This window comes from Lutra lutra, chromosome 7 (assembly GCF_902655055.1).
Source record: "Lutra lutra chromosome 7, mLutLut1.2, whole genome shotgun sequence".
Classification (NCBI taxonomy): Eukaryota; Metazoa; Chordata; class Mammalia; order Carnivora; family Mustelidae; genus Lutra; species Lutra lutra.
Genome location: NC_062284.1, coordinates 35816591 through 35832343, shown reverse-complemented (window position 1 = coordinate 35832343; position 15753 = coordinate 35816591). Strand labels below are relative to the sequence as shown.

Here is a 15753-nt window from a genome sequence, read left to right as displayed (position 1 = left end):
TTTAAAATTTTTATTTATTTTTTAATTTTTATTTTATTTTTTTAGGCCACAGTATTTTATTTTATTTATTTATTTTTTTAAAGATTTTATTTATTTATTTGTCAGAGAGAGAGAGAGAGAGCACAGGCAGACAGAGTGGCAGGCAGAGGCAGAGGGAGAAGCAGGCTCCCCACAGAACAAGGGGCCTGATGTGGGACTCGATCCCAGGACGCTGGGATCATGACCTGAGCCGAAGGCAGCGGCTTAACCAACTGAGCCACCCAGGCGCCCCTAGGCCACAGTATTTTAAACTACTGCTTCAAAACCATCAACTGCTTATAACACATTCATTAGCATAGAAAAGTATCAACTCATTAATCTTACTTTCTTGGCCAGTGAAGATCTCATCCTGACTTTAACTTCTATCTCTACTCTCCAACACTTTCATGCTCTACCTACCAAGCTTACTCAACATATCTGATGTCCCATATCTTCTTATCATTTTCCCCATCTATTCTCTTTCCTCCTGATTTTCCATTTGACCCTAACTGCCTCTTCCTTCAAAGCACAGCTCAAGTATGGCCTCTCTCCAAAGTCCTCTGTTGCACTCAAGGCAGAATTAGCAGTGATTTCTTAGCTGTGAAGGATAGGGGCAAAGAAAAGGATACCATGACTATTAACTGCATCACAGCTCACTTAATATCAGGAGTTAGTAATTGTATTGGTGCTTTTTTACTATGTAAATACCACAATTTTACCGCTGACATTAGATTTAACAGTATAATTTCATTGCCATTTGCTTTATAGTTCAAAACGGATGAAAATTATATACTTTTTTTCTTCAACTAATTTTGTTTAGCATTAGAAAACAACTCCTCTCCACTTAGAATCTCTTCACTACCCAATATTAGGTTTATACCATCTTCTAAACATATACATGTATTTCTTCTCCATATGACAATTCCAGAAGCCAAGATATAACCTGTTGACAATATCTGCAAAGCTAATAATTTCCACAACAATTTTATTTCTACCTACCTAGAGAAAAAAGGGGAGAAAAAACTCACAGCTATGAGCAAAATAAAAGATGAAAAAAAATCTGTCATTGGAGCAAGAAGAAAGATATCTAGTATGTGTCCTAAGAGATTTTATCAAGTCCAAGTAACTACTTGTTCGACATTCTCTCTAGTTTTTAAGGGGGCAAAAAAAATCCTATTCCCCCAAAAGTGGTTTTTTTTTTTTTTTTTTTTTTTTTTTGCACTGTGTCCAAATTTCCCTTATAGATTTGCAAATACACAATCTCACATCGGCAAATTTTATATGCTTTATCTGTGCTGATTCCCCAGTTCCAAATTATGATGCAGAAGGCTGAGTTGTTTTCTTCCAACACACTTCAAAGTTGAATATTCTTGCCTTTTCTTGGAACTGGCTAATAAGCCCATGCAACCTGCATATTGGCTAGAGGCTTTTCTTCCACAGTTTAACACCACTCTTGGCTACTTTGTCCACACAATCCACAACAGTATAATGGAGTGTTTAACCTCAGTGCAACCCAGAAGAGAGATATTTGATTTCTCCTCTGCTGCTTAACTAATTCACCCAGTGGAGTAGTGATTAACCTCTTAAAACTCAATGTCCTCATCTGTCAAATAGGAATGCTAATAAATTTGGGATTTTTTCCCTATGGCTGTTATGAAAATTAAGTGATACTTTATATGGAAGTACTTTGTACAGCCCCTGGCACATTGTGAGCCCTCAGTAGGGTTTACTGATGATAATGAAATTTTAACTATAAATGAGACATAGATGAGAACATTATTTAAGTTCCATTGATTTCTAATGTGAACAAAATTATCATAGAAGCCAAATGGAAGTTTATATTTGAATTTGCTAGTTTTCAGTTTTCCAGAACAAAGTGAGTTGCTAATAAGATTAATAGCAATAAACTTGATTGCAGAGGGGAATTCTTAGCACTCAGAGGAATAAACTGTCTCACCAACTTCAGAAATCACAAGTACACTCCAATAATGTATATACTAATCACAAACTCCAAACTATGAGATAAGCAGTTTGGAAGAGGTTTTGACTTCCACAACGAGTCCCTAACCTCGTAAATATTCTATGAACTTACAAGCTAAAACAGACCCACATAGGACCCATTAAATTTTCATATTTCATTATTCATATTTTACAAACATAATTGTCACTCCTGCTCATCTGAATTTGTGAGGTTTCACTGTACACGAAGTAAATTCTCTAACATACAGCTACCTCTTCATTTCAAAGCAGTTATAGCTTAACTTAGTCTATCATTTATAAAAGGAGGTTTAATGAAATTACCCCTCTATTCCAACACTGTTAGAATGTCTCCTGTTTTTAATTTGTAGCAATTAATACAAAGCATAAATGTTTTAAATCTTGAATCCCATGAGACACAATCATTAAATAACCCCATTCATTATCTGCAAATCTTTGTGAAATAAGAAAAACAATCTACTACTGCCAAATTTGATAATACTGATTCATTAGTCACAACAGATAAGATTAGAATCCATTAAATGTGAAGTATTATTTTGATATGCAAAGTCTGTCTCTGAAGAAAGTATTCTTTGTTACAAATGAGTAAGCAATGGTTCTGTTACTGCATGTCTCGCATGTAACCAGAACTTCATTGGTCAGAATCCAGGAGATATTTAGTTCGCTGTGCTCTTCTCACATTCTTTCTTTCCTTTTTTTTTTTTTTTTTTTAGATTTTTTATTTATTTATTTGACAGACAGAAATCACAAGTAGGAAGAGAGACAGGCAGAGAGAGAGGAGGAAGCAGTCTCCCCGCTGAACAGAGAGCCGGATGCGGGGCTCAATTCCAGGACCTGGAATCATGACCCGAGCCGAAGGCAGAGGCTTTAACCCACTGAGCCACCCAGGTGCCCCAACTCTTCTGACATTCTTAAAAAAAAACACCTTTTGTTAATATGTTCTCCATTTAAGAACACTTGACACATGCAATTAACTGTCATCATCATGAGGAGAAGGAACAGCTAAGAAGAATGAACTTAATTGAGCAAGACTCTGCTAATAAATTATACACTAGCCTTACAAGTTAAAGCTGTATTAAAGGGAAACTAAGACATACTAGAACATTGCAGTTGAGTATCAAAGTTAGCTTAAGAATTCAGAGTGCTAACTCATCTAATGGAACATTTCCTTTGGTAATAATTTTTCTTTTTGTACTGTCTCCTGCACCTAAACAGAGTAGATCACCAACACCATTTAAACCCAATTACCCTTTTATCTTTTTGTTTTCTCTTTATTTACAACCTAAGGCATTATTTTAATGAACTCAGATCTTTAAATAGAGATGGATCATTTAAATAGAGATGGATCTAGGTTAACCATTATATAACCATTCTACTTAATACTTTATATGTTATATTTTATAAATATAATATTTTATAAGGCAGTGAAAATGCCACCTGGCAGCAGAGAGGAGGAGAAGATGGGCAGAAATGGCCTACAACCTTGCGCTATGTGCACGGGGGAAATAATAAATGGAATTTATTGAGTTCAGATCATTGTTTCTCAAGCTCTCCAAGTACCTCCAGGTTAGAGACCTGGAGGGAAGCGAGTCCTCATATCCACTATGTGGGGCAGGAAGCTTGAGGCAGCAGAAAAGAGATGGGAATTCACACCTATAGAGGGTCTAGGCAATGCCAGGCTCTGGGCTAACTACTTTAAATGCATTATCTCCTCGAATCCTGATAATGGTCCTATGTCTTAAGTGGTACCTTCCAAATTTTGAAATGTGGAAATCACCCTGAGAGACATTGCAAAACTTTTCTAAGTTCTCCTGGCTCCATCTGTCTCACTCAGAAATATTAGATCACTAAACCACTCAAGTCACCTTTCCTTCTGGATACTTAAAACACAGTCATTTTTCTTTATTTTACTTATTACTTATGTATTCATCTTATTCAAAAATATTAAGGTGATTTACAAAATTACTATAATAAAGTGAGATTTGCCTTTAAAGTAGAGAAACTAAAGGAAAAATGAGGCTATAAAAATAAAAAGAGATTAGACATAGAAATGTGTGCTGTTGGATTCTATAGAGTTATTAAATGTGGACCTCAGTCCTGACATTCATGGCACCTAACCCACAATGAAAAATTGATCATTTTTATCTATCTCAATTGTTTAGGAAGCAAAGTTCTTTTAAGCAGTGAATTGAGGGGGGAAAAAAATCATGGTTTCTCCTGAGGGTGCCAGTAAGTATACACTGTTTATTAATATTTTTCTTCTGACAAATAACAAATTTCATGTATTTTTTGATTGGCTTATATATAACTGCAATTGGTACTGTTTGGCACATCTCGTGCAATTTAAATTTTTTTGTGAGTCATTGTTACAGGTTTATCGTGACCAGATCCAGACTAATCAGGAAAAATAAAAAATATTTGGGTTGGACTGAAGGATTAACACTCATTGTTTTACTCATGGGATTTTAAATTTACAATTAATCCTGTTGTTTAATTTACAATTATTCCTGTTATCTTCAGAGAGATGCTGAGGTTCTGGTTCTGCCACTTGCTGGGTGTATGATCTAGATAGTTACATAGCCTCTGTGGGTTTCAGTTTCATCATCTGCAATTTGGGGATGATAATAGTACTGATGTCGTTAGAATTAAGTTTAGGATTAATTCAATCGCTAAACTGTATAAGTGCTTAGTACAACGCCTGGCTCCAGTTAATTCACTATATTTCCCTCCATGATAATGATCAGTATTTAGAACATATAGATATCTAGTTGTGCCTAAATTATCTGGCAAGCATAAGAACCCTTGAAAATCCAAGATGAACCTTTTCCTTCCTCTATGATATGCATGCAGAGAGGTAGAAAACTGCAATCTTCACAAGTGATTGAGTTAGTTCAACTCTTAGTATGCATTTTTATGAGTGCTTTTAGAAAAGTATCCTTAATCTTTTCAGATAATGTACTGTCTCGGGAATTTGCAGAGAAACACTTTATCTGTTTTAAAAATTCAAACTGGCTGTAATTAACATGAGTAAAACTTTCAAAATAGCATCTTTTCTTTTGTACCTCTAGACAGATAGTTTTAGCTCAGATTTTTTGATTTTCTGATATCCATTCTCCCCACTGTAAACCCCAGCTCTGCACAACCAATCACATGTAGGAAGCAAATTGTTTGCTCATATTCCAACAATTCAAACTGAAAGATTCCTTTACACTTCAACATTAGCCTAACTGTGCTTCCAGTGGAAGACATGAGTTGTTCCATGAAATAGCATACTGGGTTAGTCATACTACTTTGGTTATAAGAATCATAGACTCAAGTTTTAACTACAAATAATTAACAGGTAATTTCTGTAAGCATAATTTGCATAACGGAGAATTAAGACTAAACTGCTTTGCATATTATATGGAAACCCAAGGAAAGCTGAATTCCATTTAACAGATGGAGCAATGACCAGTAGAGTCAGGCTTCACAGAACCATGGACAAGAAGCTTTCACAGTTGAAGGCAGTCAGGGGAGGGCAGCACACAGCCAGCCATATAGATGGGATCCTCACTCAAGAACTCCAGCAATACCATGACTCTGCTACTCTCACCATTTCTGCTCTCCCTTCCAGGTAGCCTTTTTCTTCTTTCACTGACAACTGCCTCATTCCCCTTCCATGCTGTTTATCTCCTGGCTTCTGATTATACTTCATTTATTCTTTTATTCTTAATTCTTGTATTCATGTATTCTTAATTTTTTTTAAAGATTTTATTTATTTATTTGTCAGAGAGAGCAAGCACAAGCAGGGGGGAAGGCAGGCAGAGGGGGAAGCAGGCTCTTCATTGAGCAAGGAGTCAGATGACGGACTTGACCCCAGGACCCTGGGATATGACCTGAGCCAAAGGCAGACACTTAACCAAGTGAGCCCCCCAGGCATCCCTGATGTATTCTTTTTTTTTTTTTTAAAGATTTTATTTATTTATTTGACAGAGAGAGATCACAAGTAGGTAGATAGGCAGGCAGAGAGAGAGAGGAGAAAGCAGGCTCCCTGCCAAGCAGAGAGGCTGATGCAGGACTCGATCCCAGGACCCTGAGATCATGACCTGAACAGAAGGCAGAGGCTTAACCCACTTAGCCACCCAGGCGCCCCCTCCTTGATGTATTCTTAATGTGAGATCACTTACTATACATATCTCCAAACCTGTAACCTTTCAGTGTCCATTCTCCTTGTCCACTGTCTCATTCTCTGGATTTCTCAGTCTGAACCAGAGAGCAAACCAAGTTTTTTTCATTAGGTTATCTCGACAAAGGACTATGAGGAAAAGAATTGAATTCCAGAATGACTTGTGATGTGGCAGACACAGTGATTAACCAATTGAAGACCAATGTTTAATTTTGTACTTATCTCTTTTCCAACTAAATCTTTGGGTCTTCAACTTTGCTTAGTGCCTGACATATATTGAGTATTCAATATGTATTTGTTCAATTTAAATGAGAATGTTAATGAAAAATGATAAAAGTAAATAGAGCAGGAAATAAAAAATGGAATCAAAGTCTTTCAGCTAAGAGAAAAAATTAAGCAATTGTCCTATCTTTCCTGTCCTTATTCTATTTCAGGGTAATCAAGTAAGTAAGCCTAGTCAATAAAGGGAAGCTCTTCATTACAGAAAAAATTCTAACTAACAAATATTGAAGGAATAATATTATAGAACCACAATTTTGCAGTCCCTATTGGAAAAAATGGTTTTGAACTGATTATAAATAAACAAAAGCATCAGAGGAGAAGTCAACAGAGAATTCTAGAGTGGAGGGATCAGGCTGCAAGCACTAACTCATCTTAGCCTCACCACAGGGGAAACAGCCAGACCTTAATGTGACCCTCGACATGACGGAGTAGGGAGTACACAGAATTATCTGTTCAGTATCTTGAAAAAGATCACTAAAAGGAACCTGAAAGACCTTCTAAAGCTAAAATTCAAATATGGGGAGTATCACAAATGGAAGAACAAGTTAAATATATAAAAAAATTAGTGATCCAGAAAGCACAACATTCTAAAGGGCAATGAATATGGCCTCCATAAGAAGTCCGTGGCATGGATAAAAGAAAAGTGAAGGGAGCTGAGATAGAATAAAAGAGAGTTGGGCTACATAGTTGCCAAATGTAGGATGTGAGCCTTATTTGGACCCTGATTAAAACAAACATAAAAAGGCATTTTTAAGGAAAAACAGCAGTATTTAACTGTGGAACAGAAAACACAATACCATGGCATTACCGGTGATGTTATTAATTGTGATACGCAAGAAAATAGTCATCAGTTTTAGACATGAATAATGAAGTATGTAGGGACGAAATGATATGATGTCTGAGTTTTGCTCAAGATAACTCAGCAAAGAAAAAAAAAAGTTCAAAGTATATATGAGGAAAATATGACAAAATCTTGGTAATTGTTGAATGTGAGTGATGGATATAAGGCTGCATTATACAGAGGCTCTACTTTTTAGAATGATGAACAGTTTTGTAAGACATTTTAAATTTTAGTGTTTACAGAGTTTTTGTTTTTTTTTTTTTTTGAGGGATGCCTGGGTGGCTTAGTCAGTTAAGCAGCTGCCTTTGGCTCAGGTCATGATGCCAGTGTCCCGGGACTGAGTCCGGCATCAGGCTCCTTGATCAGAATCGAGCCTGCCTCTCCCTCTGCCTGACATTTCCCCTGCTTGTGCTCCCTCTCTCTGTTGGACCAATAAATAAATAAATAAATAAATAAATAAATAACATCTTAAAAAGAAGTCACTTCACTAAAAAGACAATTTAAAAAATTAATTTTTTTTACTATAGTTACATGTTACACACACATAGTTACTATATGGAACACACAATGTTACAGTAATTTTAGTCATACAACACAGTGATTCAACATCTCTATATGTTATACTATGTTTACAAGTGTAGCTACCACCTGTCACCGTACAATGCTATCAAAATATTGTTGACTATATTCTCTTTGCTGTGCCTTTTATTCCCATGACTTTTTCATTCTGAAACTAGAAGCTTATGCTTCCTGCTCCCTTCAGCAATTTGGCCTATTTCCATCACCCTCTTATCCAGCAAACACCAGTTTATTCTCTGTATTTATATCTGACTCTGCTTTTTGTTTCTTCTTCTTTTTTAGATTCTTTTTATGCTTGGAATTGAATGTTACTTGTTTTCCTTAGTCTGCCTTACTTCACTTAGCATAATACCCACAAGGTTCATTCACATTGTTGCAAATGGAAGCCACAGTTTAAACAAATCAACAGCTTTAATACTTTGAACAGCATTAGCTCCAAAATAGAAAGAACAAGATAGAAGTCCCTGTTTAAAGTATCTTAAATCCAATCTCCTCAAGCAGCAAATAAAATATTCTGTTTTTTTTTTTTTTTTTTTTTTTTTTAATGATTTGGACATAATGCTCTGGTTCATCCCACAGTCTTGAGAACATAAAAGCAGCATATTTTATTATTGCAAATCAAATAGATCTTTGAAAACTGGTCTGTTTCCTACTCAACACATTGGTCCTGATCTATACTCTTAATTCAGAGAGAAAAAGTGAAACTTTACTATATGTATCTTTTGAAGGAAGCTAAAAGAAATTACAGACATTAGTAGCATACAAATGCACAGGATCACACAAAACATATTTTGGCTTATGTTTTGGTGAGCATTACAAAAACAAAATGATGTAAAGTCACAGTAATTTAATGGATATTTGAAAAGAAATAGTGTTTCTTCCTTTCAAGTACACATAGCAAACTTCCCCCTACTTTGTAGATCTATTGGATGCCAAATCTATAGGACTTTGACATCTATGTACGCAGTTGCCTGGTTCTTATAATTCATGGAAGTCACAGATAGCCAAATCTCTACATATCAAAATATAATTCACTACGTAGTTCCTTTTTTTCTATGTACTTCCTTAAATTGATCATTTCTCCTGAATTTACTAACTCAATTAATGATGCCCCCATAAATACAGCGTCATCATGGTCTCTACACTCTCTATATTCCACTCAAGGCAGTTAGTCAAAATATCCCATTTTTCCTTAATATTTACCAAATCTGATCCTACATTTCCATTATCTCATATAAAGCCTTCATATCTCCTCACTGGATCACTGCTGTAGCTACTTACCAGTTCTTCCCTCACAAAAGAAGGAATGTAATAAAAAGAAGAAACAAATTTACTTTAAAACCAAAAACAATATAAAAATTTAATAAAACCAAAATATTTTTCGAGACTAATAAAATTCATAACTGTCTAGCCAGTAAAAAAAGAAAGAAGATACAAAATAGCAATATTAAGAATGAGAGGGGGAAATGACTTTTGATCTGGTAGACATTTAAAAGATAATAAAGAAATGTCATGAGTAAGCATATGATTGCAAATTTGACCACTCAGATTAAATGTAAAAATTCCCTGAAAGACACAAACTCCAATGCCCCATCAAGAACAAGTATGTTTGGGGCGCCTGGGTGGCTCAGTGGGTTAAAGCCTCTGCCTTTGGCTCGGGTCATGATCCCAGAGCGCTGGGATCGAGCCCCGCATCGGGCTCTCTGCTCCACGGGGAACCTGCTTCCTCCTCTCTCTCTGCCTGCCTCTCTACCTACTTGTGATCTCTGTCAAATAAATAAATAAAATATTAAAAAAAAAAAAAAAGAACAAGTATGTTTGTGAGGGACCGAGATGGCAGCGGGAGAGGCTCCTGAACTTTTCTTTACCCATGGATGGACTGAATGTACTACTACACATGGAGCAGTTCCCTCTGAGGGAAACTGGGAAGTATCTTAGTGACTACTACACATCAGGTGAATGAGAAAAAAGCCCTATCAAATGGGTAGGAAAGGCTGAGACATAGTTTTGCCATAAATTCCACCCATGACACAACACCATATAGTCAAGAGGAAATCCCCAACTCCCAACTTCTCCCTGAGGAGCAAAGAGTTTGGACTGCACACCTAGTTCTCCAGTTTTTAAGACTACCACCTGAGGGAGGGCCCTCAAAACACCTAGTTCTAAAAGCTAGCTGGGGCTTGAATCCTCAAGACTCACAGGATGATAGCAGATGAAGAAGTTGTTAATAGGCTTGTGAGCACTCCCTATGGGAATCTCCTCGAGGCTCAGTCCAGACAGAGCAGGCAAAATGCCTATCTGCCTGTCTTCTGGAAAGCGTTTGACTGCATACTTTACAAGCCAGAGGATCTGGTTTCTAATTTAGCATGTGTATAGGAGCTGGCTAAGATCCTTCCCAGAGCTTGGTGGAACTGGTGGGCACTTCTCACATGTTATCCCTCTGGATTGCTCCAACAACAAAACCAAATTACAAGGAGGTTGATTGAAATTCAAAGGAGGTTGTCTGCACATTTGGTGCCCCAACTTATGGCTTCTGAGGGATGGGTCCCCACATCACCTACATCTGACAGCCAGTGGGTCTTGCATTCACAAGTCCCACAGGACTATAGCAAACAAAGCAGCAGCTTTTCAACACATACAGGAACACCCCCTCCTCCACCCCTTGGGCCCAGTGCAGAAGGAATAGGCAAAAATGTCCATTTTCCAAGTTTCTCCCTGGAAGGGGGCTTAACTACATATTTTTCCAGTGGTTGCCTCAGGGACTGGCTTCTAATTAGCCCGCATCTACATGCTGACTGCTATCCCCATTCCCCTTTGGGGACACTGACAAGTCTTGACAAACACTCAACTATGGGAGACTAAAAAAAATAAAATAAATAAATAAACCTGTGGCCTGGATAATCATAAATGCTTGAAAGACAACCTGGAACTCAGGCTGGGATGACTGATGAGACCCATTCTGTCAAGACTGGGAGAGATGGCTGTTTTTTCTAAAGTGCAGAAACCAAAACAGTCAAGGAAAATGAAGAAACAGGGGACTATGTAACAAACAAACAAAAACCAAGTTACATCCCCAGGTGTAACTGATTTTAGTGAAACAGAGGTAAGTGATTTACCCAACTGAGATCTCAAAATAATGGTTGTAAAGATGCTCACTAAGGTCATGAGATCATTGCATGAACAAAGTGAGAACTTCAACAAAGAGAAAAAATAAAAGACAAAGAGAGAATCTTAAAAGTAGGAAGAAAAAACAACTTGCTATTCACAGGAGACTCCCATAGGCGATCAGTGGACTTTCAGAGGAAACTGCAGCCCAGGAGGGAATGAGATGATACATTCAAAAGGCTGAAAGGAAAAAAAATAACTGCCAACCAAGAATACTCTAGTTGGCAAAATCGTTCTTCAGAATTGAAAGAGGTAAAGAGTTTTCCAGATAAACAAAAGCCGAAGAATTTCATCATCACTAAACTGATAGATATATGGATCAATAAATCAATGGAACAAAAAATACAGAATTACTCTCATAAGTATAGCCAACTGATTTTTTGCAAAGTTGCCAAATTAATTCAGTGGAGAAAGGATAATTCTTTTAACAAGTGGAATTAAAAAGATAAGCACAAAAAAGAAAATCCCAAAGAATCTTAAACTCTATAACTTGAAATGAATCATAGATCTCAATGTAAGACATCTAGAAGAAAACTGTGATATTAAAAGTTGGCTTATGGGTGTTGCAAATATTTCTTAAATAAGACACAAAAAGCTCAAATTATAAATTAATAAATTCGACTACTCCATCAAAAATTTTAAAAAGTTCTTCAAAAGATACTAGTAAGACAATGGAAAAAAGTCACAAACTAGGAAAAAACAATGCAACATTTTATCTGACAACAGTACCTTATTTGGTGTATATAAAGAACAATTATAACTCAATAATAAAATGATAAACACCCAATTTGGAAATGGTAAAAAGCTTTTGAACAGATACTTCACCAAAGATACATAGATTGCAATAAAATATGAAATGGTGGTCAACATCAGTATTTAGGAAAATGCAAATTAAAACCACAGTAAGATGCCACTATACACCTATGTGAATGACTAAAAAAAATCCTAACCATATTAAGTTTTGGCAATGTACAACCACTTTGGAAAGAAGTTCAGCTATTTTAAGAATACAAATCATGTACCTACCATGTGACCCAAAAGAAAAGAAAGAATATGTCTATGCAGAAACTTGTAAACAAATATTCATAGCAACCTAACCTAGGGGCAAAAAAACAACAAATTTTGACCCTAATCCTAAAAGACGAATGGAGGAACATTTTGGTGTATATCTTATAGTGGAATATTACTCAGAAATAAAAAGTGACAAAGTATTGCTACACACAACAACCTGTTTGAATCTCAAAATAGTTGTGACGAGGGAAAGAAGTAGACCAAAAAAATGTACATATGATTCTTTTACATAAAAAGGTAAAATTTCTAAACTAATTTATAGTATCAGAAGTCAGCCTAGTGGTTGCCTGGAGTGAGTTACAAAAGAATATGGAATATGGAAACTTATTAGGGTGTTAGATATATTAATTATCTTGATTGTGGTGAGGGTTTTGTGACTAGATACATATGCCAAAACTAATCAAATCATATAAATCAAATGTGCTGTTTTACTGTATTAAATTTAATTCAATAAATGTTAACAAGGGAGAGAGAGAACCACACCTTACTATCTGAAAATAATTAATGGTTTTCAATTTCAATAAAATAGTGAAATTTCTATGAGCATCTAGAAAGCTACTTAATAAATTTTAAAAATGTGAATAAATATTGCTCAAATACTCTAGTGTACCTATTTTTTTCTTTTTTTTGGTAATTTTTTTTCAGTGTTCTAAGATTCGTTATTTATGCACCTATTAATAATGAAGTAGGAACAGAAAGAAGAGATGTTAACTACATATAAGGTTTACTTTAATTTCTTTATTCATTCAACCAATATAATGCATGGATATATACTAATATTAAAAAAAAACCTCTTTTCTCAAGTGTCTGTTCTATAATTATTATAAATTGTCAAAATTTGAATAAATCTTTAAAATAGCCTCAGAATCTGAGCAAATAAGATCATGAAACATAGATTCCAAATACCAGAAAGACATTCAAGTTTTTTTTAGGGCTAGGTTCTCACAGGGAAAAAAAAGTGACTCTAAATTCTGACATTAAATTAAAAACAAAAATAAAAAGCAAAACAAAGATATCCCTTTCTTGTCTCATTGCCTCTTTTTATACTTAGTAGACTTAACTTAGGTCAGAATTTAAATTTTTGCCATAACTTAATGTATTTCCTCCACTTCTTTTAATATAGTTCCAAAAAGTCAAATAAAATCTTTGTATATATTTCATAGTATATGATTAAAAATAATTCTGGGAAACTCTGATTCCATGATTTTATGATATATCTTTTACTAGTCACACCTGGATTTCTAGTATTTGGTAAATGTAAAGAATTTCTCTGATTAGAAGTAAAATCTTTTTCACATAACTTTTAATTAGCATTTCTGAGAAGATATCTATTTTCATTCAATAGTCATTTACCAAATGACCTATAGCAGATCAAGGGCATAAAACATGTATTGATCTCCCTATCTTCAGGAAATCTACCCTGTCTCAAAGAAGGTCCAAAGAATGAAGGAGAAAACATATCTGTTCCATAAAGCTGTCCAAGATGAGCGGATGACATGTCATATATTAAAAGAGAAAGGCATCTGGGTGGCTCAGTCAGTTAAGCATTCAAGTCTTAATTTCAGCTCAGTTTGTGATCTCAGGGTCATAGGATTGTGCCCCCAGTGCAGCTCTGCACACTCAGCACAGAGTCTGCTTGAGATTTTCTCTCCCTCTCCTACTGCCCCTCCTCATATTCATGCTCCTTCTCTCCTCCCCTACATACATATATGCATACATTAAATACTTTAAAAAAATAAAAAAGAAAAGAGAACATACAGTCCTAAGCTATCAGAAGAAAGTAAAACCGCAGAGGGTCATCAGGAGGTCTTCAGGCAGAAAAGGTGAGTGTAACAGGGCAAGGGAAAAGAACGTATAAAGGCAAACCTAATGACATTATCATGGTTGCATATCAAAAAGGATCAGTTTCTTCACAGTTAGGAACTGGGGGCAGGTGAAAATCGATAGTTATGGAACAAGCAAAGGAGGAAAATTGGGAGACTTACATTTATTCCTTCTGTCACTGAAATTTCAGTTGAATTCAACATAAGCTGTTTGACACTGTCTTGGCTATTATAGAGAAACAATAAAACAAGTTCTCTACAAGAAGTCTGAATCTACTGCATACTCTACTTCATGGTTTGTCTATTGCTATCCTTGCTGCCCAGAGCATTCCAGGTATTACCAGTAAGTGAGGATACCCTCTCCATTAATCACATTGCAAGTGCCTAGTTTTGTAGACTCAGCTGTTATTTTGCTTCTGCTATATAGCCATCGACATGTAGGCATATGATAAATCCTAAACAGGCAACGCTGAGGTTGGACTGGACCTTTGATATTATCTAGTAATATATGAGGAAACTGAGACTCACAGTAATTAGATAATTTGTCCAAGTTCTCATAGCCAGTGCATTTTGATAAATTAATAATTTTAGACTCTTCTAGAATCTGTTATTCTAGAATAGCCATGAATTTCAAGTCATCTGCTTGTCTCTCTGCTCATAATTTGCAAATTCTATGCAGGGGGTCATAGGCTTAACATTGGTACTTGAGAAAATGGACTTCATTCTGTTACACACTGCAATACATCCATGGTACACAACTGCTTTGAAAGCAGGTGTTCTTTTGACAAATCTTTATTATTACAAAGTCACATTGAAATATGTTTACTACCAACTTTTCAACATTTTAGTTCTAGGGGAAGTACAATGGGATAGTTTTGTGGGTTTTGTTGTTGTTGCTGTTGTTCTTTTTGAGACAGGGAGGTAATTAAGTAAGGAACAAATGAAGAAACTTTTCTACATCAAATAAAAATAAATTTGGGGAACTATTTGTCTCTATATCCAAAGAATCTCACCCTATGGGGCTTGAACTAAAAATTCATAATATCACCAAATTGATATTTACTGCTAAACATACAAAAATCCTGCTTTATATAGCTTAATTTTGGAAAACAAACTTTTCCAATGAGAGTATAAATCATGAGTACAAACCATCTTCACATATTTTATGTTTTCATAACTTTAGTGAAATTAAATCCATTCATTTCCAAGACAATGTACTTACTGATTTAGGACAGGTGTGTACGCAGTTTTATCCTCATCAATAATAGTGACCATCAGTGTAATCAGCTGGGGCCAAAAATCCAAATTCTTGGTGGTCGGTCCTTGATCTTCCCGAGGAATGTCCCGTTTCTTACTCTGCTCACAAGGTCACACAACATGTAAAAGAAAAGAGTAAATGATATGACCTTAGTTTGTCACTGTTAAATGGAAGGATTAGAAAAAAAGTGGCTCTGGAAAAATTCTTAGGTTATGTGAGCCAAAACTATTAAATTCAGGTTTCCCATAGGATAAAGTCACAATAGCCAGGCCAGGCTTGCATTTCTACATCTTTGGTTTTGAATTGGAGGTTGTGCTTTCTAAATTGCAGTTCATTATTATTGTAAAAATCATCCCTTTAAAGTGGCTTCTTCCAAGGAGAGGGTTTGAATTCTGTGTGTACAAAGGTGTGTGTGTGTGTGTGTATAATTTATCCTTTCTAAATATTTTGTCCACAGTCACATTGGTGGTAAGTGTGCAGAACTCAGGGCTGCCTGGTAACAAAGCCAGTACCATTAAATTCTACAGTATATAAGTGTTCTCTGAATGGCATG

At 35.7% G+C, this 15753-nt stretch overlaps 1 protein-coding gene across 1 annotated transcript in view; it reads right to left on the bottom strand.

Annotated features, from left to right (window-relative positions):
- The window catches only part of UNC13C (unc-13 homolog C), a 611946-nt gene that overhangs the window by 211376 nt on the left and 384817 nt on the right, over nt 1–15753 (bottom strand). The window contains exon 20 of the mRNA XM_047738968.1: nt 15165–15298. Within this exon, the coding sequence (XP_047594924.1) occupies nt 15165–15298 (134 nt within the window). The remainder of the gene's footprint in view (nt 1–15164; nt 15299–15753) is intronic.